Here is a 27,314-nt window from a genome sequence, read left to right on the forward strand (position 1 = left end):
TTAATAATAATGGAAAAAATGCATGGAAGAATGCAAGGACTATAGGGCCTAGAATTAATTAGTAAATCATTAACTAATACTTCATTATTAAAAAAGAATGATACATGATCAAACCCAGCCACATACTAAAAACAAAGGGGTCCCGATTAGATCACAGCAGAGCTCTAAAATGATTCATTAAGACCATTTGGCGGCAGGCTATTTAACTGGTATATCCCATACATTTCCCTTTCACAGAGTCTTTTTTTAAATCTAACACCTTCATCCCATCTATCAGGGATCGCCTCAATCCCAATAAGTCATGTTTTGGGGTGAGGCATTGGTGTGTATTAGGAAATGTTTTTTTAGGCACAGATTGGTCAGCTTTCTTAATGATGCTTTATGCTCCCTAAACCTCACTCTCGGGGTTCTAGTTTTCCCACACGTAACGTTTACCACGGGGACATAGGAGCCCATAAACTGTAAACAAACTCGTTTCCACATTTAATAAACTCTAATCTGAAATGTGGTGCCATTCATTCTTATCTCTTTTTTTTCCTATGCCATATAAATTGGCATGCGCCACAATTTGGGATTCCGGATCTATTACAGCCAACCTGCCCAAAAAGCTTTAACTTCGTTGCTGGTTCTGTTTTCGTTGCACATACCTTGCTGGGAGCCAAGATGTTCCTTTAGTACTCTTGGTCTCCCTAATATCACTCTGGGGGCAGGGGGTAATGAATTCTTCATAATTGGGTCCTCCCTCAACACCCTCTAATGTCTTTTCAGGATCCTAGATAGATTAAAGGCACCATGATTGAACGGAGTATACAATTACAGTTTATAGGAGGTATCATTAGTCTTGGCCTCTGGTTTCTTTTCTTGCTCCTGTTCATGTTTTCCAAAAATAGTCAATCACCTCACTTTTATATCCCTTTTCCAAAAATTTCCAGTTTCAGAACCTGACCCTGAATAAGGTAATCCTCTGTATTGGTGCATGTCCTCCTTAATTTCCCAAATTGACCCTCGGGAATATTCCTCAACCATCTACGATGGTGGACGCATCAATATAGGAATTCCCCGCTGCAGGTTTAAAATTAGTTCTCAAGGTATGGACAGATTATTCACCTTAACTAAACTCCAAGTCTAAAAACACAAGTCTTCTCGTCTACCAAACGGGTTGCCGTTACAGTAGCTAACAAAATCAAGGAGCTTTTCCTGACTCCCTTCCCAGACCACATCATTATATCCTCTATATATCTGGCATATAGGACCAGGTTTGCCCCAAAAGCAATATTGGCCCATATACAATCTTGCTTCCAGTAACCCATAAACAGGTTCGCATAGCTCAGGGCAAACCTGGCCCCCATAGCAATGCCTCTGGTCTGCAAGTAAAAGGAATCCAAGAAGTAGTCCTGTGTCAATATGTGCTCCATAGACTCAAATATAAAGTTGATCTGTCGAGCGTTAATGGACCAAGAGTTAGAAAAAACTGGGTAGCCTGTAGGCCACGATGATGGTCTATGGATGTATGTAACAAAGAAACAATTAAAGATGTCTATAGATGAGTTGTCTTTCCATGGATAGTTTTACGTTTTCCAACATATAGCCAGAATCATGAAAAAAGGAGGGCAGCTCCCATGCAAGAGGCTGTAGAAAAATTAATCCACATACCTAGCCAGGTTATATGTTAAACAATTGATACCTGCTATAATTGGCCTCCCAGGCGGCCTTTGGGAGTTCTTAGGAATTTTTGGCAGGTGATAAAAGTGAGGGGTAGAGGGATTTTGTATATACAAGTAATTCAATTCAAGCTTAGAAATTATACCCTCATTCCTTGCCTTGTTAAGTACCTTCTTGAAGTCTTTAGTCAGGTACTGACCCAGTTTTCTATATGTAGCTGGATCAGAAAGGAGTCTAAAGGCTTCATCCAAATAATCACTTCTGTTTTGGATCACGATGCCACCCCCTTTGTCCACCTGTCTGATCATGATCTCTTTATTTTCCCTCAGGGCATTGATGGCTTTCTTCTCCTCCCCAGACAGGTTAGTCAAATCTTTAGATCTCATATTGCAAAGATTCTTAATGTCAGTAAATACTAACTGAAAAAAAAAAAAATGTCCAAAAAAGGGGGGGGGGGGTGGGAAATATATTTTGGCTTTAATCTGTATGTGCATGCTATCAGGATCTAACATAGATTCTAACTCCAAATTGATGCCACCATCCCACAACTCATTGAGTCATTGAGCAATATCTTTATCCTGGTCTTCTACCCAGATCCTAGGCAGTTTTATCTCCAAATCGGATATAGGACCCCCTCTTTCTCTGTGTTTTAAAATGTAGTGCCTATATAGTGTATGTTTCTTTATCAATCTTTTCCCCTGGTGTTCTAGTTTGGGGGATTTGTCCGTGCCATGTCTTTTTTATTAAGCAGGCTACAAATGTGTAAACATAGCTGGTCTCTATGGTAATCCGTGGAGGCCTTCTAATGGGTCTCTTCAGGAGAGGCACTTGATCGGTGACTTTTTAGTTTTAACATGCAGGCTAGCTCAAGATTGGTGGATTTGATGATGGGGGCGTGCCCCGGAAACGCGTTGGCCACAAACACAATAAGCAGCGAGGCGGCATTCCAGCCAGCGGATCGGCGTCTTCTGTGTAGATTGCCTAATACGGGTTATGTACTTCCCACACTCTGATTTGAAGGAGATTTACATCGCTTATTACTTGTACAATAAAACGATCTTGCACATGTCGGGGTCGCTCTGTGCTTTTGCTTTTAGACAGTCTTTTTATTAGACCGGTATCTCCAGCGTCTCTCTCCTTCTGCAGCGGTCTAAAGATCCTGGTGTCATCACGCTCTATACACTGTGTATAGATGTGAGGACGCGGAGGAGTAGACACACTTCAGTAATCACAGAAGCAGGAAGCCGGTTCCGATGGTCTGGTGAGTGTAACTTCTTTTTTTTTTTTTAGCACCTAGACAAAAACCAAACACTTAACCTTTCCAATGGGGGGCTAGCCCCACTGCAAGGGTTCATACAATTTTTAACCAAAGTTTCTTCTTTAATCGTTAGGCTCTTACAAAATACATGCCTTTTTTTTTCTTTTTTTTTTCTTTCTATTTTTTTTTTATTTTTTTATATGGACCATTTTAGCAAATTGTAAGTGCTCAGATTCAAGCTCAGTGTGGTTTGTGCATCAATGGGCCCCAGCCTGTTCTGTTCCTTCATATGGAATGTTCTGGAGCAAAGCTGCGAAAGCCATGTTCTGAGTGCCATAAATTGTCAGGAGAAGGAGGGAAGGCGTAGGGACCGTGGATTTCACATTACTGTTCAGCACATTTGCTGGAATTGTTCTTTTACATGTACGGCATTATTGGCTGTTTATCTTATACTTTCACTGATGATATTGTGGCCGAGCATAATACAAGTGCACTGTTATATTGTGGGTGGAAGGGTTCAAGTGAACATCCCCTTTAAGTCTGTGGTTTATAATGTATTTAACTATTGAGGGTACTACAATATCTAAAGTTATCTGAGAACTTATATTTTGAAAAAAATCTTTTTCTGCCTGAAATTATCTACCGGTGCCAATGTATATGTACCAGAGTGATATGTTAATGCATGTTTATGTTGAAGGCTGATATTACTGTATTGCTTGTTTTGATAATGGAAATGTGCCAGAGGATTGTTTTGTTGATATTGATGTATTGAGTGTTCCATCTTAATGGCACTCTAATGAAATGTCTTCCAATTTGGAAAAGTGTATGGAAAAGTAGATCAATGATCAATGAAATGGAGCCGCAATAAAACTCACACTTCGCATGAACCAAAAGGGCACATTGCAATATTACCAATCACATTGTTTAAAATTGGCAAAAAAGTTCATTATTAACAGAAAAAACAGACTGGCTCCCTCATCTGAGCTAAATCCTGGGCAGCTTCTATTGCATGATCTACCAGGAGCTTTGTAGTTACAGGAAACTGAACATTTGTTTTCGGTCAGGCAAGCCTTAAGCTAACTATACACTAGTAGATTGTGACAGATTAAAAAGAAATGCCGCTAGTTTACACATTAGAAATTTGGTGGTAATGAAGAACAACTCTGAGCACTGGCGTCTCTCTCTACTCCAGATCATAGTGGGGTATGTATGTATGTATGTCCCACTTTTGGTATATTGGTTGCTAGGACACGGGGCCACCGGCATTCTAGCAACCAATGATGCATCCCCAAATAGCTGATGAATTTTGTCCAAAATGGGCCTTGGCTCCAGATGCAATGAAAACACAATTGAATGACGCATGCTCTTTCTTTAGCTAATCCACAGTTCTCTGGGAAATGTGTCTTTTTTTGGGGGGGGAGGGGGTAAAGTTAAAACACATAATACATTGGCTGAAAACCATTCTCTTTTACTGAACATCTCATGCATGATTGATTGTGGGATGAATGTTTGCTCTTTTAACATTATCAGAGATCTTCTAGCTTGTCCTGTACATTACCTACAATGTTGACTGTTGTTCAGGTTAGAGTCCAATTTTTAAAAGCTTGGCGATACAGGTATATAGGTCAATCAAGCTTCACTTTGTAGGGGATACACTGATATACTGATTTATTTGTTGTTGTTCATGTATAAATATGCTTAAAATTGTTCAACTTAATGTAATTAAATGCTTCCTTCAAATTTTGTGTTCAGTGTGTAAATATATGTACGTGTGGCGTTTGCCATAGTTGCGCACATACTCCCAGTTCTGCTTCCTGCCGTGCAGTGTCTGCTCTTAGTCAACTTACAGATTTGCACTGTAAGAAATGGTTAAGACCAATGCACTTTGAGTGGAATTTATCAAAGCTTGAACAGACAAAATCTGGAGCAGCTCTGCGTAGCAACCAATCGGCTTCTCTCTCTCATTTTCAAACCTTAACTGAACAAACTGAAGAGAGAAGTTGCTTGGTTGTCCTGGGCTACTGCTCCGATTTTTTTTTTTGCCCCGTGTTGATAAATTCCCCCCTTTGTTTAGCTGATATGATAACTCTACAGTTAAGTGTATGTCTGAGCAAAAAACAAAATATCAGTATATCTGTATCCTTTAGTGTCATCAGGGAGATGTATCCTTTAAAATCACTGCAAGTACATATAAAGTACCTGCTAGAAAACCATTGAGCAATTTACTTTTTGAGCTGTCAACACATTGCCTCCGCTGCACTAAAATCCCAAGCAGTGTTGTTTGCCCTGGCTAATTTTCTGCTGCTGGACTAATCCCTTATGGAAAAGAGAAGGCAAGGTGTTCTGTAGTGCAGCAAGAGAGAATTAAAAGAGAACTAAAGGCAAGTGGTTTTCCCCATAGTTCTCTTAACGGTCACGGGAGGACATATACTGGCCTCCTCCCGTTACCCAAAGCTCAGTAGCTTGCGGTATACTGAGACCTCCACGGCCAGGACGGATGCCGAGATTACGGTCGATCCACCCAGCGGCATAAATGGGAGCTGGCTCTGCCTATCTAGAGGCAAAGCCAGGTGTACCTTCCCCCGTCCGTTCCTCCTGTCACTGCTGGAGGATCAGAGCGGGGAGAGGGGTAATCCCTGCAGGGAGCGGTGACGTCACCGCTCTCTGCAGGGAGATGATCGAGAAGTGAGCGAGCGACTGTGTGTGTGTGTGTGTGTGTGTGTGTGTGTGTGTGTGTGTGTGTTCGCTCACTTCCCGATCTACTGAGCTGACGTTTGACCGTTTCATTAACACGTCGGCTTGAACTATGAGGATGAGTGATTTTCACTCACCTCATAGTTCTCCTTTTAATGTCCTTATTTTTTCCTACAGTCACCGCTCTCTGCAGGGAGATAATCGAGAAGTGAGCGAACGACCTCCTAGTTCACTCACCTCATAGTTCTCCTTTAAGGCAGACCTTATGACACTGCTTTGGATTCAGTGCAGAAGCGTTAGCTCGGCACTGAGCTCTCTTGGTTTTTTGGCAGGCTCAACAGGTACTTCTCTGTACTTGCAGCGTTTTCAAAGAGACAAAACCTGGAGAAATATTCATATATTCCTGACATGTATTATAAATGAATACATATGCTTTTTGTCAATGTATAAATCTCTGTAATTAATCGTAGAAATATGAAGCATGAAGAATTTAAAAATAAAGGTAAACACTGCAGTGACACCAAACTCGGGCATTAAATTTTTTTAAGTGGTTTTATAATTATATTTAAAAAATCTTGCCGTTTTTTAAAAACCGTGTTAGCAGGTGTAGTGCGATATTCATCAATGTACATGAGGGCAGCCATGTTTGCTTATTGTACATAAAGTCTCTGCTTAAGTCACTGCATGTCTACCAGTCACAGTTCGTCTTATTGATAATGTGAATCTTTATTGATGCTAAACACCCCCATGGTGCTCCTTGGAGCCAAAAATTATTTGATCTTGAAAGAGGTATTTCTTTATCATTTACTCCGAAGAATGCAATTAATAATGCTAAAAGGCCCTGTTGATGTGAAGTGTGACTTTTTAATGATTGATCCATCTTGAATACATTGCCTTCTCTACGTTTTTCTTTTTGTGTACAAATGTTTTATGTAGTTAAAGTTAGAGTGCCCTAAAGAACATGTCTTCTTGTTGTGCAGAACTGTATGTTTTTAGTAAGCTACATAATGTCTCTATGTAATTCTTTTTCTCTCTATTTAAATGCTTTCCCAGCAAGGACAAGTTTGGAAGGTTTGCATTGCTTTTCACCTTCCCTTTGCCCACTTTAAATCTGGATTCATAACATCATGACTTCTTCTCTCTGTAATCTACAGCACAACCATAAAAATCACTGATCAGAATTGAATAGCACTAACTGAACCCCCTAATAACTGTATGTGGCCCCCAAGCATGCAGGCTCCTTTGTGCATGTATGACTGTCTGTTTTTTCTCCTATTGGATTTTGTTCATAATGTCTTCTCTTTTTTTAAATTTTTGTTTTTCTGGCTGTTTTTAAAGGACCCAAGACGTTTTGCTGCACAACAAGGCACAGTTAAAAGCCATGTGCGTAGCTTTAATGTGTACTGCACAATGCTTAAAGTGACAAACTCAGAAGTTAAATCTTAAAAATACATTCAAGTACTTTTAACTATTAACATAAATGTAGATCCTCAAATCATCTCTGAATTCATGCTGACACTGTCCTTCCTTCTGGAGGGTGGCTACTTTTCTTCAATTTGTATTCCTCTATAGCCGATGGTACATTGTGCTGTATGTTATACAGCACAATGTACCATCGGCTATAGAGGAATACAAATTCCAGCAATACATTGTACACTGTATGTATAATATATTGCTGGGATTTGTTGTATTCGTATATAGCTGTTGGTATTCTGCATTGCGCTGTATAGAGGACTACAAATCCCAGCAATAATACATTATACAGCGCAATGCGGAATACCACCAGCTATAGAGTACAATAAATCCCAGCAATAATCCATTATACAGTGGTGCAATGCAGAATACCACCAGCTATAATGTACTATTGCTGGGATTTGTTGTATTCCTCTATAGCTGGTGGTATTCTGCATTGTGCTATATAATGTACTATTGCTGGGTTTTGTAGTCCTCTATAACCTGTGCCATTCTGCAATTCATTGCTGTATAATTTTACACTTCATTTCACTATATTGCAGCACCACACCACACTTTTTTTTTTTTTCTTTTTCTTTTTCTTTTTTACTTCCACCGCTCCAAGCTTGCTCCTGTGATGGGACTACAATCTTAATACAAACTAGTAGTCCCATCACTGGAGCCATTTTTAAAAATGTATTTTTATTTTTTAACCGATTAATTGAACGTAATAATCGGCTAACCGATTTTTGAAAATAATCATTAGCTGCGGCTCTACTCCAAGCTCACTCCTGTGATGGACTACAATCTCAATACAAATGAGTAAACAAAATGTGGGCTTGGAGTGCTGACTACTTTACAATACACGCAGGGACCATGTGGAACAAAAGTAGTCACCCTCCAGAAGGAAAGATAGTGTCGGCAGCAGTTCAGAGATGATTTGAGGAACTACAGCTGAGTTTTACACAAATTAGATACATTTTGGTAACATCTATGGTACTTATATGTATTTTTGAGATGTAACTCCTGAGTTCAGTGTCAGTTTAATAATGCAGGCATAGACAACTGCTTTAAATGTGTCCACTCCATTGCACTTCCCGTCCACACATTTTATTTTCATCCTCCCCATTTGATAATTTTAAGTTTATTTGAATTCTTTTTATGCTGCTTTATTGGTGTTTAAAAATGAATACACATAATATGTTTATGTATTGTTCTACTTGGTTAGTGAGATATTTCAGCTCAGGATTATTAAAGGGGTTGTTCACTTTTAAATGTAATTATTTAATGCTAACTCCACTCCCTTGTTCAGCTAGGTCCATTTTCTCCCTTCTTTCCCAGAATCTGGTATAATGGGACATGGGAGGACAGTAGTTACAGGGTTTATTTCTTTTTTTGCACAAGTCTAGATTGACTCACTATTGCACCAACATTATATTCCCCTTGCTGGCTCCGGGGTGAAATTTGCCCACCCCCCCACTCTAAACCCTAATGGGAATCTCTCATTTTTGCATTAGAGCAGCTGCTCAGCGTTAAATATTTGAGGCCAGCCTTGAACTTGAGTATTGATGACCCACAATCCAATTTTGGTTCTTAAATTCTTTTAGCTCTGGCTTAAACCCCATCTTTTCTTGTGTATATATGGCAGTATTCCAGCTTTGGCACTGATAACCAGGTGAGAACACCTGCTGTATGAAAGATGGAGGAGGAAACAAAGCTACGTACCAGATGAGTGCTTGCAGGATGAGAGCGCTGGTGCTAATGCTAAAGGGGTTTTCATATAGATAAAGATATTTAGTACAGTTCCGGTGGGGGTTCCTAACATGGTTTTGGTGGACAAGAAGTGTTTGAAACCCAGCCTATTATCAACTAGGGAGTTGTCATGACAAAAATGCGTGGACAGATCCAGCTTTTTATTTGTTTTCTGCCTTTAAGTGTACTGTAGATAAAAACTTGCGTTTTTATTACAGTCCTTTAGAACACATTTTTTTTTCTTTTTCAATTCATAGCATCAAAACCAAAGCTAAATATTTTATTCTTTCCAATTTCTTATTTACCATTTTTATTTATTTCTGTACACAACTCTACCTCAGCTTTATGTTGTATGAATATTTTTATTTTATTTATCTAGGTTTTAACACGGCACTTTCCACACTGCTTTAAACATCTCCATACCTTTTTTTAAATTCTATTTTTTAAAAGAACTTCTATCCTTTTCTGATTCATTCTTGGTTTCAGCTCTGACAGCCCTTGCATTGCCTGCTTTTTTTATTTTCTCATCTCACTCTGGAACAACAGTCTTTTTCAGTCTGCTGTTACCTTTTTTTTTTTAAAAAAAGAAAATAAAATGTTTTCCAATTTCATTTTTGTTAGGCATGTGGGGACCCCAAAGCCAAACCTTCTTACCTGATTGATAAAAACTTGGAATCTGCTGTCAAGTTTATTGTCCGGAAGTTTCCAGCAGTTGAAACCCGCAACAACAATGTAAGTAAACTTTTATAATTTGGAAAAGAAAAATAATGTATGCTGATTTTCTGTGTACCTAAATCATGGGATGTTAGATCTCTTATTTCTTCAATCAAGACTTGCTTTTATGGGAGACATAGAAATTATCGGTCTGTATCTTGAAACTTAAAGCCAGCTCCATGCTAGTGGAAGCACTGGTATCGGCACTTGGTATCGGCAAGTAATGAAAGCTAAATAACGGTACACGATACTGAAAAAACGGTATCGGTGCATCCCTAGTACAAATCTTTCATAGGTAATACTGCAGGTTTGTACTCGTTTTGAAGTATGTAATTTTCACCCTTTTTGTTTTCATTTAAAGTAAATCTAAAGCTAATCACTAAAATATCATATAATGTATTTCTAAAGGTAACATACATTTTGTTAAATCTGCAGGCTTTATTAAAAACACTGGGTAATCCTGCCATGAAGTTCCTTGTTTCCTGTTATGGGTAGACAGTGCTCTGTCCGTGTCTCTGTTGCTCTCTTGCGTTTTCACCCTGTGACATGTTCTTCCAATAAGGACTATAAGTGACATAAAGATGCTCACTGAGCAGGCATGTTCCGCTTTTGTCACCATCAGGAAGGGCCCCCTCAGCAATGACATGGAGCTACTGCTGAAGCGCACGCATATAGACAGGAAATGGCTAAAAGAATTTTCATTAAAGAATTTAAAAAAACAAAAAAACTCTTAAACACAGTGCTTTGGCAAACTAATTGCATTCAGTTAGGCTTTAGCTTTACTTTAATGTACAGTGATGTGTTGATGCTTTCTAAATAAAACATGGTAATGGTTTTATAGCTAAATGTTCAAGTTCTTGCATTAACGTAGTTGCGACCAGATCTCCTTTTTAAGCTTTCACTGTTGTATAAAATAGTTCAAGCTTGCATGTCATCTGTGACAAACATGCAAGGTCTTGGTGAAAGAAATGGAGAGCTGCCAGTTTAAACCATTCAGAGGCAATTGAAGTGAACTACAGTTTGTTGGGGGCATGCCATCAACTTAAGGCATCATTCCTTAGATAACCTAACGTGATCACACAAGTCTGGTTTAACTGTAGAGGAGGAGGGGTGACCACCAGCACAGATGAATGTCCTGCTTCATGTTCACGGACGTTAATAATAATGGAAAGCGCACTCCCATAAGAGCATTTCTCATGGGTACATTTTTCTCTTCTGAAGTCAAAGCTTTTTCTTTTTTCACAGTGTTATTATCTTGAATATACATAAATTATTGCATGACAGGTATGCTGCACTTCCTTATAGCTTATTTCCGGGAAGACTGAAAAGGTGATTCACTGGCTGGGGATAAAGGGAGGTGAACTCAGCTGGTTTAACTTGTCCTACCTTTTGAGTATGTGTCTGCAGTTGAGTGTGGTGTAAATAAATGTGAACTACTATTGACATTCATTGCTGCAATTTTTTTAAACAGCTGTTCACATTATTGTACAGGCTGGGTGTGTTTTGGTGAAGTTCAAACTCGCAGCTGATAAGCTTAGCAAATATTTGGGATGTGCATTCCATATGACAGTATGGAGCACAGAGCATTGTTCTTTACATTGCAGGAGATGTGGAGAGACTTACACGGCCGACCTTTGCTTTCTTTGTATCAAAGGTAGCTTGAATGGGCTATGCGTATTCTACATCATTTACTGAATATTGCCAAAAACCCGGCCCATTCGTGAAGTGAGTTATTGTAGGAGCCGGTACTGTGAAAAAGAAATCTTAGTTTTATGCCTCATCAGATTTATACAACACAGAAGAACCTCATTTATATATTGAAGACAGTATTTTGTTCGGACCGGACCACAGGCATTGATGTGCCTTGCGTTCCCGTGCAGCCAATCGCATTGTGGCCGGAGGGCGTGGCTATGGTGTCATTCACTTCAATGGACTGCCACGCTCCCTCCTGCCCCACAACATAGTGAGCCGGCCGAAATGCGTTCTAGTGTGTTCCGGCCAGAATCGGGCCGGAACGCACTGTCTGGTGTGAAAGAGGCCTCAAGTACAAAAAAATCTTATTTGTGCATCATTCTCGAATCATCTCTGAATTGGTGCTGACACTTTCCTTCCTCCTGGAGGGTGGGTACTTTTGTTCCCCATGGTCCCTGTGTGTTGTAAAGTAGTCACCAATCCAAGCTCACTCCCGTGATAGACTATAGCTTCAATATAAATTCGCTAGCTAAACATGAGATTTTAGTCAATCACAATAGTGAGCGGTGGCTACTTTAGAACATAGACAAGGGACCAAGGTGAACAAAAATAGCCACCCTCTAGAAGGAAGGACAGTGTCGGCACCAATTCAGAGATGAGTTGAGGATCTACAGCCGAGTGATACACAAATTAGATAAATTTTTGTGAATAGTGAAGGTACTCGAATTAATTTTTAAGCTTTAACTCCTGCAGAGATGATGTGGGTGTGCATAGAAAATTATTGGTTTTGAAACTTTCCATAGTTGCCAATCTATAAGTAATTTGTATTATTTTATACAAGATCTGAATGGTCTACAATAGGCTGATACTCACCAATGGTTATGACTAAGCTTGATAGAGGTTTTGTTATGGTACCAAAGCAGTAATTTCTGAAAAGATTGTCTAAAACACGTTCCAAGAGGAAACTGAGGGCTGAGTACAGGTTTGTGCTAGTTGAAGATGTGCTGTGTGTGACGTTACATGAAGCTTACCCAGCAGGGGATGTTTGGGGAGCTGTAGTAAGCTACAAAGCCAATATACACTCACTGGCCACTTTATTAGGTACACCTTGCTAGTACTTGGTTGGACCGCTTTTTGTCTTCAGAACTGCTTTAATTCTTTGTGGCATTAATCCAACAAGGTGATGGAAACATTCCTTAGAGAGTTTGGTGCATACTGACATGATCAGTTGCTGCAGATTTGTCAGCTGCACATGCACGATGCGTAGCTCCACCAGCCTGAACCGTTGATGCAAGGCAGGGTGGATCCATGCTGTCATGTTTGCATCAAATTCTGACCTGACCATCCGAATGTTGCAACAGAAATGAAGACTCATCAGACCAGGCAACGTTTTTCCAATCTTCTATTTTACAATTTTGGTGAGCCCTTGCAAACTGTAGCCTCAGTTTCCTGTTCTTAGCTGACAGAAGTGGCACCCGGTGTGGTCTTCTGTGGCTGTAACCCATCTGCTTCAAGGTTCAATGTGTGGTGTGTTCAGAGATGTTCTTCTGCATACCTCAGATGTAACAAGTGGTTATTTGAGTTACTGTTGCCTTTCTATCAGCTTGATCCAGTCTGGCCATTCTCCTCTGGCATCAACAAAGTATTCTTGCCCAGAGAGCTGCCGCTCACTGGATATTTTCTCTTTTTCAGACCATTCTTTGTAAACCCGAGAGATGGTTGTGTATGAAAATCCCAGTAGATCAGCAATTGCTGAAATACTTAAGCCAGCCCGTCTGGCAACAACAACCATGCCATGTTCAAAGTCACTTAAATCCCCTTTCTTCGCCCTTTCTTGAGCCATTGAGATGCTCGGTTTGAACTTCAGCAGAATATAGAGAACTCGAGAGACAACTTGGTATACATCCTAAATGCTTGCTATGCCAATTCATTTGAGGTCTTGCAAACATTCTTCTATGTGCAATTTTATATGATATAATCCTTAATAACCTAATCCGATATAGATTATTATGCGTTTTGTTGACTGACTTTCATTGCTATTGTCATGTCAAGGGGATTGAAACATGTTATCATTTTCCTGTGCTGCAACAAAGAATGCAGTAGAAATATCAAGGGGCAGAAATACATGATTGCTGTATTTAAATATATGTAGAATATGGGGCCAAGGGTTATTTTGAGAAGATCCCATTTAGCCTCCTACTTTTACTAAATATGCACATATTCTGTCAAATATAATTTGCTGTTTTATGATGTTCTTGTTAGAAAATCTCACACACACACACATTACAAAAACAAATCAAGATGTGAAATAGTCTTACTCATGAAAGATGTGTCCATACAAAATGGATATTTCAGTATTGGGTAGATGCCAGTGGCTTGAATTGCCGTTCAGGTAAAGCTGAAGATGGTTAGCTCTTTTTCCCTTCATGGTAAAATACAGTACATTGGTGGGATCTCTATTCTAGACTATGCTAGGAAGATACGAGGCCAGTAATGGTGTGAACTCACTGGTCTGTTCCTTATGCTTAAATATTAGTTTTTGGTAGCCCTACCCTTTTTAATACATTGAAAAGTGTTTAGTAAAGCATATTTTGCATGCTGTATGTATGCTGGGATTTGATCTAAAATTATGCTTTTATGGAATCTGTTGCTTTTGGTGAAAACGTTACTTAAAATTCAATTCCGCTTTCATGAAATAACCTCGTTGCTTTGCTTAAGTGTGCATTACCTCATTGTGTTCATACTACCTCCTGTAACTATATCTTAACTTTCTAATATCTTTCTAATATCTCTTTTCCTTTCTCATTATTCTTGTGTGTCTAACAAGTGTTATTTGCTTCTCTTCTATTTTTAATTTTGGTTGCATTTGTTTGTATTGTGGTTTTATCTAGATCATTTTTACTGTATTTTATGTTTTGTATCTACATTTATTTTGCATGCGTGACGTGGCTTTGCCTGGATATTCTGTTTGGTAAGTTCAGAATTTTAAGTGTCCTTTGCTTCTACATCTAAGACTGTTGTCTTGCTCTCTCTTATAACATCTACTCTGTCCCTTTTTGTGGACTGCTTAGCTCTCTCATTTTCTGCTTTTTAATATCTTGTTTAACAGTTTATAAATGTTGCCTATTTGAATATATGTTTGCTAGTAGGGAGGTAAGTACACTCCATAGTTGAGGGCACACATGATTTCCAGAAGGCAGCCAAATGAAGTCAGGAGTGTGTTTTTTTTTTTTTGTTTTGTTTTTGTTTTTTGGATGCTTTATCACATTCAATTGTCTAAGTTTATGTATCAACTCTTTTTACAGCAACAGCTTGCACAACTCCAAAAGGAGAAGTCTGAGATCCTGAAAAATTTGGCACTTTACTACTTCACATTTGTGGATGTTATGGAATTTAAGGTGAACAATTTTTGTTATTGATTTTCTTTCCTGCATTATTGTGGTTCAAGTTCTCCATACACAGGTTTTTTTTTTTTGTTTTTTTTTTTTTAACTATCGCGAAAGCATTATGACAAATCTAATTAAAACGTACCCATTTTAGGCTGATAAAATTCTGCCTTCTTACAAGCAGCAACTTCCTATGGATGTATGTGGACACCCCTCCAAATTCAGTTCAGGTGTTTCCAGTAAAGAGTGCTGTTGATACTATGGCATACAGTACAAATACATTTTAGGCGACTACGCTTCCAACCTTTTGGCATCAGTTTGGGGAATGCCCCTTTCTGTTTCAGCCGGACAGTGTCCTTATACGCAAAGCCAGCTCCATAAAGGCATAGTTTGATGAGTTTATTGTAGAGGAACTCGAGTTTTCTACAGTGATACTCGACCTTGCATAAGCCAGGTGTTCTTGTCCAACATTAGTACCTGACTGTAACCTTTTGTGGAAAGCTTTCCAGAAGAGTGAAGGGGTTTAAAGCTACAAAAGTTTTGCAAACTTTATATATTCATGATTTTGGAATGCGCTCACACAGGTGTTATGGTCAGGTGTCTGTAACACCTTTTTAGTCATATAGAGTAGAACAGTGGTCATAGAAGCACCATTCCATCTGAATAAGGTTGCATCTTCTGTGTGCCTATCAGCAGCAGGGAAATGGGGATTTTAATTTGAGGATTCCCTTCTTTGACTACACAGAAGAGGCTAAAACAACATCCCATGTTCTATTTGGGGGAATCATGGTTTCACTGCCTCCTTGTGCCCATGATATTTTAGATTGCCAGTGGAAGCAGTCACAGGATCCATCAAATGTCAGTAAATTAAGTGCCTGATGCACACCATACAGCGTTGTGACCAGCGTAGATAAATAGGTGCTCGAAGTAATTGCTATGGATGGCGCAATGCAGAACCTCCGATATGACTGTTTCGGGTGCTTTGCAGGGTCCCTTCTTCAAGGCAAAACCGGTAAGGACCCTACGCAGCCCCAAAAATGTTAGCAATTTTAACCTATGTGACGTTATTTCCAATAAACAGTATTTTCTTTCCTTTCTGGAGTATGGGTGACCTATCTTCACGTTCATTAAATGTCAAACTTGCACTACATAATTGGTTACAGTAATTATGTATATAGCTTGTCCAAATCTCTGAAAGGCTTTTATTACTGTGTCAGCACTATTCAGAAACAAAATACTGTTTGCCAATCAATTCAATAAGTGCAGTTTGAACATAGAGTTGTGCTGAGAAGCTTTTGTTTGTCTCTGACTTGGAGGCCTTTGTGTACTGCAGGGTGGCTTTCCCTTTTAACACTGAATGGGTTATATTTCTAGCTATTGATTTTATTTATGTGTGTGTTCTATTTGCAGGATCATGTATGTGAGCTGCTTAACACTATTGATGTTTGTCAAGTTTTCTTTGATATTGTAAGTATATATAGACAAAACATTGCTTCTCTTTTTGAAAAAGCTGAAATGCTTATTTTTGATGTATATTATCATTGGAAAAATATTCATATTAAACTGCATATTTTAATTTGTGTGTCCAACATGGTTAGTAACTGTGTAATGGTAAATAATTTAGCTAGGAAAGTATGATAGAGCAACACTGCTCAAATTGTAAGACTGACCTATTTTATTTTTTTTTAATATTAATTTTGTAGTATTTGCTACAGTGACATGTAAAACCTCTCGCACATGCAATCCCGGAACAAAATGCTGCTTTTAGATCCATACAGCATTTGTTTAGGCCTCTGAATGCAGCTCTATAATAGCCAAGTTGTCCATGCATATTGTGACATTTAGATTCTTCATCTAGTGCATTATTCAGGGATGAATTTATGTGTGTGTTCTATTTGCAGGATCATGTATGTGAGCTGCTTAACACTATTGATGTTTGTCAAGTTTTCTTTGATATTGTAAGTATATATAGACAAAACATTGCTTCTCTTTTTGAAAAAGCTGAAATGCTTATTTTTGATGTATATTATCATTGGAAAAATATTCATATTAAACTGCATATTTTAATTTGTGTGTCCAACATGGTTAGTAACTGTGTAATGGTAAATAATTTAGCTAGGAAAGTATGATAGAGCAACACTGCTCAAATTGTAAGACTGACCTATTTTATTTTTTTTTAATATTAATTTTGTAGTATTTGCTACAGTGACATGTAAAACCTCTCGCACATGCAATCCCGGAACAAAATGCTGCTTTTAGATCCATACAGCATTTGTTTAGGCCTCTGAATGCAGCTCTATAATAGCCAAGTTGTCCATGCATATTGTGACATTTAGATTCTTCATCTAATGCATTATTCAGGGATGTAAAAAAAAAAAAAAGCCACCCAACCCTGTATTAGGAGAGAAGTGTACTGGTGGGGATTACGTGAACACATTAATTTTTGGGCAAACATGCATAAATTCATTTTAGGGGCTAGAATAAATTAACATACTAGCCACTAGAGTGAGTTTTTGAGTGTTCCCTTCTAAACGCTTTACACACATGCCATTGCATATGTTTTTCATGCTGGATCTTGCATAGATCCAGCAAGATCTAGCATAGGTATAAACATTTGATTACACTTATGCATGTGTCGCTACTGTGCATAAAAAGTTACAATTAAAGTTTGACTTTACCGTTTTCAAAATGTTTTATGTAGCCACTATCTTCCAAAAAACAAACAGGTGCCTAATTGGCAGGTTTAGCTTACCTTAGAACACCGTGAAACCCATGTAAACTCATTTTCACCTATGTAGCCACAGCTTGACCCTGCTGTCTTCTTTGCCTTTGTTAGTCAGCTAGGTTATCCCCCCATAGATTGCTCAGTAAGGAGGTGTACCTCCCCAGGTTACTTTAGGATGGAAGTGACCTATAAAGAATGTGAGAGTTGGGTGTCCTTTGTGACATGCATGTGAGTTTAAGGGAAACTAAAGTGTTTTTGAAATACTGTTTTTGGTAGAACTGTTCTTTAGTGTGTTCCTACAATGCAGCATTGGGCTATCACTAACTACACCTGAAATACAGTGTGGCTTCTTCCTCCTGTGGGAATGGCAGCTTGTACTCTCGTCGCTTGTGTTTATAGGAAACCTGGCCTGTGAGAAATGTAGGGGCTGACCGTCTAAGAACCCTGGCTTGTGTCTGGTTAGTCATTTTTTCATTCATTGGCCTGGAACAAGCTCTAGATAGGCAGAGCCAGCTGTCAGTCACGCAGCTGGGCGGATCCCGGCACAATTGTCGGGATCCGCTTCAGCTGCGGCGTCAGTATACCGCGAGCAGCAGCACGCGGTATACTGAGCCTAGGGTGACGGGAGGACGCTAGTTTGTGTCCTCCCGTTACCCTAAGGAGAACTATGGGGAAAAGTCTTAACCCCATAGTTCTCCTTTTAACACCAGCGAATACTTACTTTCAAGCGTGTAAAATATTTTTTTGTTTTGTGCTAAAGGTTAACAGTTGTGTTAATTCTGCAGACTGTCAATTTCGATTTAACCAAGAACTACTTAGACCTGATAGTAACCTACACTACACTCATGATCATGCTTTCTCGCATCGAAGAACGGAAAGCAATTATAGGACTATACAACTACTCTCATGAAATGACTCATGGTGCCAGGTATGTACTTCAATAAATCTAAAATGTAATTTTATTCTGTGAATACTAATTTTTCTGCCTGTACAAAATGTACTGAGTCTTGGGGGTTTATTACTTTTTGTACGGTTGTGTGAAAAAGAAATTACACCCCCTTTTGAATTGTTTGGTTAAGTATCATAATAAAAATCATGGTCCCTAGCAGGTCTTAGAATTGGGTAAATGCAACCTCAGATCAACAACAACGCATTACATATTACACCGTGCCATTTCTTTTACAAACATAAAGCCAAAATGGAGAAACCATGTGTGAAAACTAAGTACACCTTAACATTAATTAGCTTGTAGAACCACCTTTAGCAGCAATCACTTGAAGTTTTCTGTATGAATTTATCAGTCTCTCACATCATTGTGGAGGAATTTTGGTCCACACGAGGTTGCTTTTGAGGTTTGCGGGCATTTTTTTATGCACAGCTCTCTTAAAGTGACAAACTCAGTTAAATCTTAAAAATGCATTCAAGTACCTTAACTATTAAAGGAGAACTATGACATGAGTGATTTCCACTCACCTCATAGTTCTAAGCCGACCTGTGACAATGAGACTGTCACAGGTCGGCTCAGTAGATCGGGAGGTGAGAGAACACATACCGGGTTCCCTCACCTCTCGATCCTGTCACGGCTCTCTGCCATGACAGGGGGAGGGGCTGGATTCCCCTCTCCCCGCTCCGATCTGCCAGCGCTGACTGGCGGAACGGACGGGGGAGGGGGCGGGTACAGCTGGCTCTGCCTCTAGATAGGCAGAGCCAGCTGTCACTCACGCAGCTGGGCGGATCCCGTCATCTAAGTCGGGATCCGCTCCAGGTGCAGCGTCTCAGTATACCGCGAGCTGTAGCTCGCGGTATACTGAACTTAGGGTAACGGGAGGACGCTAGTTTGTGTCCTCCCGTTACCCCAAGGAGAACTATGGGGAAAAACACTGACCCCATAGTTCTCCTTTAACAAAAATCTAGCTTATTTATGTATCACTTGGTTGTAGATCCTTTTAAATCATCTCTGAATCGGTGCTGACACTGTACTTGGGGAGTGTGGCTAGTTTTATTCCCCCTGTGCGTGTTGTAAAGTAGCTACTGCTCCAAGCTTGCTCCTGTGATGTACTTTAACTTCAGTACAAATGAGCTAAATAAAAGTGAGAGAAGTTCATGGTCGACTCTGACTGCAATGTGCCCAGATCCTGTGGCTGCAAAGCAAACCCATATCATCACCCCTCCACCACCATGCTTGACAGTTGGTATGAGGTGTTTGTGCTGATATGATTTGTTTGGTTTTCACCAAATGTGGGACTGTACAATATGGCCAAACATCTCCACTTTAGTCTAATCTTTTCAAAGGATATTGTTCCAGAAGTCTTGTGGTTTGTTCAGATGCAAGCGGTACTGCCATGTTCGTTTTAAGTAGTAGAGGCTTTCTCCCAGCAACTCTTCCAAAGACTTCAGTCTTTTTCTAATGGTACGGTCATGAACGTTAACATTTAACATGCTGAGGCCTGTAGAATCTGAGATGTAGCGCTTGGAATTTTGCAGTTTCTTTGAGCCTTGTACAGTCTGATCTTGGGTTGAATTTGTTGGATGTCCAGTCCTAGAAGGATTGGCAACTGTCTTGAATGTTTTCCACTTGTGATCTTCCTCGCTGTAGAATGATGAACCCTAAATTTGGAAATGGCCTTCTAACCTTTCCCAGATTGATGGACAGTGAAATTACTTCTCTAAGATCATTGCTGATGTCTCGCCTCCTTGGCATTGTGTTAACATACACCTTTTATAGTGGTGGTCACACTTAGTGATGATCAGTTCAACAAGGGCATTTGATTAGCAGCACCCGGCTGCTACTTGGCCTTAATTCCTATGGCAGCAGTAAGGGTGTACTTAGACCAGATTAGTATTAAGTCTTTATACTTAAAACCATAGAATTCAAAGACTGTCAGGGTTATTCACAAAAGGGTGAAGAGTTTGGAGAAGACGAGAGAAGTGAACAATCTAGGACAACATAGCTGATTGGAAAAATTCTCCAATTCAGCTCACTTGCCAGTTCAGCTATGTTGTCCTAGACTGTTCACTTCCCATGCCTTCTCCAAACTCTTCACCCCTTTACTGATTAACCCTGTGTGTACTTTTCTTTTTCACACATCTTTGACCTGTATTTTACAGTATATCGAAAGCCAAAACTTTTATTTTTCATCCTGAATCGAGTAGAAAATCAATTTTTTGCCATCTGTGTTTTAAATGTTGGAGCTTGTCCTTCACTTCCTGTCCTGAAGACACAGCAGGAAGTGAAGAAAAAACAAAACTCTACAAACTGAACGAAATCCTCTTAGACATTTCAGGTGTTAACATTGGAAAATGTGTCCTATTCTTGTTCTGGTATCAACTGACATTTTACATTTCTTATTATAATAATTGTCCTGTTGACCACTGTCGCAAAGTCTTAGAGGAGTTTAATCTCTTTAGCAGAGACATAGGGGGATTAATTCACTTGATTGGTAATTTCACTGATTTTAAAATATAGAGACTGTAGCATGTACCTTGAAGTTCCTCCTGTGCAGCTGGAGAAATGAGTTTCTATTGGAGGAGGGATGCAGAAGTTCTCTCAGCATGGCCTTGGAAGCATCAATTTTGGGTGAACTTACCCTTCAAAAGACAAGTGCACCACTGCTTTAAAAATCAATATTATAATGAGCCTAGCACACTTGGTAACTCAGTATTATAAATGCTTTACGTTTCTCTCCCGTTCATTGAAGGACACAGGGAACAGATCGGAGATCATGTATTGTAGGGTAATATCGCCACCTGCAGGAGAAGGACGCTAGGCACAAAAAAACTAAAGACCAATTACAGCTTAGGGGCGGCCCCTGCCGGTGGCCAAACCCCCCACCTGCTGACAAGTCTCCAGTTTTTTGCCTAGCGTCAGGAGTAAGGAGCTAATATTTTTTTCTCGGTATTCTTGCCTGCTTCTTCCTGATTTTTTCAGAAGGATTCTTCTAGCAAGTGTTGTCCGGGCGACAGGCTAGGGGGGTTTGGCCACCGGCAGGGGCCGCCCCTAGGCTGTAATTGGTCTTTAGTTTTTTTGTGCCTAGCGTCCTTCTCCTGCAGGTGGCGATATTACCCTACAGTACATGATCTCCGATCTGTTCCCTGTGTCCTTCAATGAACGGAGAGAAAAGGATTTTACGGTGAGTACCAAAATCCTATTTTTTTTACCTGAACTAAGATTTTGCTGTAGTCTGCCTAACTTAGCTCTGTTTCTACCAAAATGGCCACTTGCATCATCACTAACTGACCACCCTAACTCCTGTGGAGGAACAAGAACACAGGAAATACTCTCCTATGCTGTACAAGTCACAGCATTCCGTGCACTTGAGGAAACTCCTCCAATCAGCTAACAAGTTGTGGGGCAAACTGGAAGTTGTGATTTTGTTTGAAACTTGACCATGAACTAAATATTGCTTGCTTGGGTATTGTCGGCTATACCCAAGGGTGTAATTGCAAAGATGGTTGTATTAGCCTTTTTAGCTATAGTGGCGCAATTGTAAACGTGAGCGTTCTCAAAGTCTCCTCAGCATGTGAGCCAGTTGGCTAATACATGGACGGGACTAACAACGGGGAAGAGGGCAGAAGTGTGGCATTCAGTGCTTCAGGTGTATTTACAGCTGAGCCATTTATAGCGTACAGTAGGTTAGTGCTTCCTGTGTACTTGTTCCTCTACAGCAGGGATGGCCAAACTGCGGCCCTCCAGCTGTGGTGGAACTACGAATCCCATGAGGCTTTGCAGGATTCTCACAGCCACAGACATGACTCCCTGTCATGTCATGTCATGTCAAGGTCAGTTGATGTAAGCAGCCACCTTTTTGGTTAATTTTAGCAACCGCGTTGGCGTACACAGACCATGGTAAAATCCTACTCTTTATGGAAAAAGGTATAGCATTTATATTTGAATTTAGTATGTATACTAGGTTCATTATATTTTTGTTTTTTAAAACAAAGGTGCAGTTGTCCTGCAAAGTTTAAAGGTTTTTTTTTTGTTTTTTTTTTATGCGATAAGCTAAAAGGGGACCTCCTGAGGCTAGTCAAACGTGTATAGTCTGTCCTGTTGTATATGATCCAAAACTGGCTGCTGTCAAACTTGTCTCATGGAAAAAACTCTATAGATAAGTTACTGATGTTGGATAGGCTGACTTATAATGAAGCCATCAATTGTGACCTTCAGTTACGCTTCCTCATTACCAGTGATCGGGAGTATCCTCGGCTTGGACAGATGATTGTAGACTATGAAAATCCTTTAAAAAAGATGATGGAGGAATTTGTACCCCATAGTAAGGTAAAGTCGCAGTTTTTGTATTAACATGGATGATGCTTTCTATCTCTGAAGTATAAATATGGTAGTAAACACTTTTTATCCAGAAGTCTAAAGGAGAGACAGTGACAGGGCAAAAGGCTATAAAGATGGAGCCTTTTTCCTAATTCTAGGGAGCTGCAGTAGAAGCTATAATAAGAAAATTGCAGTTCTGTTAATAGCATCGCTCAGTTGCAGCAGGGGAGGGGGTGTTGCACCTAAATATAGTCTTTTATCCAACTTGCAATCGGCTGTTTCAGGCGTTTTGGCTTTATGATTTAGGGATTTATCAGAAGTTGGTTTTCATTAACTGTGTTAAAGGCAACCTACAATAGTTTTGGGTTACATTTATTTGAATTTTTTTTTGCCTTTTTTAGTATGTATGTACTCATGTACTCATGTACTCATGTACTCATGTACTCATGTACTCATGTACTCATGTACTCTTGTTTTGCAATGTGGTTTAGCTAAAACAGCGGTCTCAAAGTATGGGCCAACTCTGGCCCGCAAGCTGGTACTAAGTGGCCAGCTGACAAGTCGGGCTCACGGGCCGCATGCCCGACTTTCGGGAGCAGCTACACGGTCTGCATCTCCGACGGATGCAGAGCTGCTCCTGTCAGCTCCAGCCGGAGCTCTGACAGTTCTGAGCTCCGGCCGAATGATGGATCATTAGTAAGGTCTAGTGCAGACCTTACTAATCACCACTAGATCACCCGGGAACGACGAGTACACGCCTGCACACCGCATGTAATGGTATGTTATATGATTACATGCAGTTACAAAAACAATCACTATCCCTGGATAAACAATTGTGTAACCACTGATAGTGACAGATTCCTAACTGCATGTAATCCTTTCACATATGATTACATGCGTTGTGTAGGCGTGTACATGCAGCACCTGTCACACGATCATTAATTTGAATGGGTGGCAGTTGCTTGTAACATATGCAGACATTAACATTGGTACCGTATATAGTAGCGGCCCTCACGCGACTAAAAAATGTGTCCAGTGGCCCCCAACTAAATTGAGTTTGAGACCCCTGAGCTAAAGAAACAGCACAGCTGTAATCTCCTTTTCCAGGCAGCCTACCTCTCATAAAGAGGGAAGTCTACTGATAATGGATCAGTTAATGCCGTGACTCATTCGCAAGCAAATGTATATTTCAGCTTGAGCTTTTGAGAGCTGTAAACAGGATTTTTCTGTAGGAGATAAGGAAACTGGAAAACTTGTGGAAAGAGTCTAAAATTCCCCCTCTGCCTCTAAACAAAATATTAGTATGTGATATTTTATATCAAAAAGAATACAAGATTTAAAAATATTTCTTCATCCATCACTATAATAAAGTAATAAAACAAGTAACCATGGTGGGGGGGAATTCATCAAAACTGGAGCAGAGAAATCTGGAGCATTTGCCTATGGCAACCAATTAGCTTCTCTCTTTGTTCACAAGAGTTGAAAATGAAAGAGAGAAGCTGATGGGTTGCTGTGCACTGCTGCTCCAGATTTTGTCTGCTCCAGTTTGATCAATTCCCCTCTGTATATATTTCCTTTAAGGTTATGCTCATTCTGCAATTGCATTTTTAATATGGGTTTTTTGTTCTTTTTGTCTTTAGCATTGACTTTTTTTGTAAATGACATGTTCCATTTAAAGCAGTCTGGTCTATTCTGTGCTCCAGTAACTGCTGGGGAGATGCAAGCAATAGTTACTCTTTCCATACAAAGCCGACTGTGCCTTGTAGTTTCATGGCAGCTGCTGGCCTGTGAGTTCCCTGAACCTGGCTTTTTGGTGATTTCAGTTCTGAAGATTGTGAGGGTTTTCTTTGAGCGGTGTTCATCACTAGGAGGTGGTTGCCATTGTTTTTATGCATCCTTTTCATCTAGGGATGCACTGATACTGTTTTTTCCGCTATCGAGTACCGACATTTTTTTTTTTTTTTGGTACATACCAATACCGGAAGTCCCATTAAGGAAGCCAGGCGGCGATTAATGACTCGTGTGTGTAGGCGGTGAGTAATGACTCGCAACCTGGCTTTCCGATTAGCAGCTGACGAGGGAGAATGGAGACGGCTTTCTGGCCGAGAAGCTGGCCAATCAGGAAGCCGGGCAACACATCCTTAGACAGCGCCCGGCTTCCTGATTGGCCAGGAAGCCGGCTCCAGGTGGTGAGGGAGCATGAAGCCGTCTTTCTGGCCGGGCAGCCGGGGGGTGTGTAATGACATGCTGCCCAGCTTCCTGATTTGCCGGGAATCCGGCTCCATGTTACCCTTGTCATAAGTGACAAGCATAGCATGGAGACAGCTTCCTGATACCGGAAGCTCAAGTATCGGGCTAGGCATCGGAGCATTTGGGGGAGTACAAGTACTCTCCCAAATACTCTGCATTGGCACCGAATCCCTACTTTCACCAGACAAACTTGATCCTTTTTTCCCAGTAATGTGTTCCCTCCCATTAAATAGCCCAAATTATTGAAGGATATAAATATTTTCGAGCAGTTAGGCAACACTGCAGCTTTGTACATTATTTAACCGCTCTGAAAAGACAACATCACTGTTGCAGTGGAAAGTATTTATTCCTCTCCCCTCTCATTGCTGTATGAATTTTTCAGTGTTTTCTTATCTGATTCTGAGATTATTAACTACAATTTGCTTTACTCTCCTTTTTAGTCTTTGTCAGATGCCCTAGTTTCACTTCAGATGGTTTATCCCAGAAGAAATCTTTCAGCAGAGCAGTGGAGGAATGCCCAGCTCCTCAGCCTCATCAGTGCACCAAGTACCATGCTGAACCCTGCTCAGTCAGATACGGTAGGATTGTAGGCCTATTAAAGTTTTATATTATCCTTTGCAATAGCATGTGGCTGTAACTTTAACAGTTGCATCTGAAAATTGAACTGACACGGACGTCACAAAGTGAGGTGTATATAAAGGGAAATGTGACCTTTCAGTGTCCTTGCTGGAGTTCTTTGTCCCCCAACTAGCCATTACACACATTGCACTAAGTGAATTCTTACTCTAATGCAGAGGTGGCCCGCAGTGACATTTAAGATTACACCTAGATCCTAATTCTTTAATCTCACCCATATGTACAATGCTGTTAGTGGTGTGGAAGCCACTACGGAATAAGTACTTTTTCTCACACACCACCATTTTTCTGAAATTGTATTGCATTGATGTTGTTGTCAGTTTAGATGGAAGACATGCTTTTCTCATGAGACAAAACTTGTTGGAGGAATTTATCAAAACTGGAGCAGAAGAATCTGGAGCAGTTGCCTATGGCAACCAAGCAGCTTCTCTTTTCAGTTTAGTTTCAGTTTGAAATTGAAAGGTGGGTGCTGATTGGTTGCCATGGACAACTGCTCCAGTATTGAAAAAAAATGCCCCTCATTGTGTGTTTAGGCCGATCTCCCTCTGAAAATGCTGATTTTCAGGCAGTCATGTTGCATATCCTGGTGATATTGAGTGACTGACTTGGAACAAGTATGCAGATGACCAGTTCTAGTTTTGAATACTTTATTCTGTGTCATAGATTTAAAGTTTTGAAGTTAACATGGCAGCTGGCATTTTTTTAGGAGGTCAGCATGACTGGCTTCCTTTCAAATGAATAGTTTACTATAGTAAAAAAATAAATACATAAAATACATTTTAAATGCATTTAAAAATATTTGTTTTGATCAGAAATGATTGAAACATTGCATTTTAGTATTTCCAATGACCCCTTGCAGCTAGAAGATATCAATATTTTCAGAAGGTCAGCAATGGCAGTTTCCATATTTCTCTTATCGTGGGTTTCCTTTTACAGTGTCCTACAAGGCAATTTGGGCTTTATTATTTCTAGCAACAGACTGTTGTAGCAGCGCTCTGTAATAAAAAAAAAAAATTACCAAAAAAACCTTGCAGTTCTCCTTTAAGGTGTATGTTTCAAAAAGCTTACTTTTTAATATAAAACCCTTGCCAGAATGGGAAATAGTAATTGTGCTTCACAGTTAAAACATGGTATAGATCAATAAAGAACTTGAAATGCTGAGTGCGTGAACTGCAAATATATGCTATAGCATAGATACTGATTTTATTTATTTACAGATGCCGTGTGAATACCTTTCACTGGATGCAATGGAAAAATGGATCATTTGTAAGTTTATTTTTTCTCTTTTATTAGATTATATCTGATATCCTGGATTCAATAGCAATAACCTGTTTTGTGTGGCAGTATCTGTGCAGCTGGGAAGTCATTGCTTCATGACCATTGATCCATAAAATATTTAGCTGTGTGTGCAATTTGCTGTGCTGGCTTCTGTGAATATTCCACTAGTGTTAGCTAGGGAATGCTTGGGCTATAAGACCTACTGACTGTTTATTCAGTGAGCCCTAAATCCGAGTCCTTTAACTGCTGTGAAAGCAAAATCAGATTCTGGATTTTATTTGAATTTAATCCTGATGATGAATGAAGAGTTGCCACAGCTGCTCAAGCGGTCCACAGCCATTGTTTTTCTGATGCTATTGGGGATAAGGCCCACTAAGTGACTATATAGCTTGAATGTACAGGTTTTCAGTGAGATTGCGGTCAGTTAAACCCACCATGGCAAACTGTACTGGTGGGCATCTGTTTACAGCACTGATTGCAAGTTTTTTTGGATTCAGTCTGACAGTGTCCACCTGTCGTCAGGTCATCTATCATCAGGAATGGCTCCTA

The 27,314-nt window shown here is 39.9% G+C and overlaps 1 protein-coding gene across 3 annotated transcripts in view; it reads left to right on the forward strand.

The window, feature by feature from the left end:
* The window catches only part of NCKAP1 (NCK associated protein 1), a 114,127-nt gene that overhangs the window by 22,107 nt on the left and 64,706 nt on the right, over positions 1-27,314 (forward strand). Inside the window, exons 2-9 of one of the 3 annotated variants that reach the window (XM_018559500.1) lie at positions 6,668-6,685; positions 9,440-9,550; positions 14,530-14,622; positions 16,021-16,077; positions 18,121-18,263; positions 22,520-22,610; positions 25,292-25,429; positions 26,705-26,753. In XM_018559500.1, coding sequence (XP_018415002.1) covers positions 6,668-6,685; positions 9,440-9,550; positions 14,530-14,622; positions 16,021-16,077; positions 18,121-18,263; positions 22,520-22,610; positions 25,292-25,429; positions 26,705-26,753 — 700 coding nt within the window. Of the gene's footprint in view, positions 1-6,667; positions 6,686-9,439; positions 9,551-14,529; positions 14,623-16,020; positions 16,078-16,511; positions 16,569-18,120; positions 18,264-22,519; positions 22,611-25,291; positions 25,430-26,704; positions 26,754-27,314 lie in introns of all 3 variants that reach the window. The other 2 variants (XM_018559501.1, XM_018559502.1) reach the window with 2 other exon arrangements.

The sequence above is a fragment of the Nanorana parkeri genome, unplaced genomic scaffold, assembly GCF_000935625.1.
Source record: "Nanorana parkeri isolate BGI_ZX_2015 unplaced genomic scaffold, ASM93562v1 scaffold400, whole genome shotgun sequence".
In the NCBI taxonomy this organism is placed as follows: Eukaryota; Metazoa; Chordata; class Amphibia; order Anura; family Dicroglossidae; genus Nanorana; species Nanorana parkeri.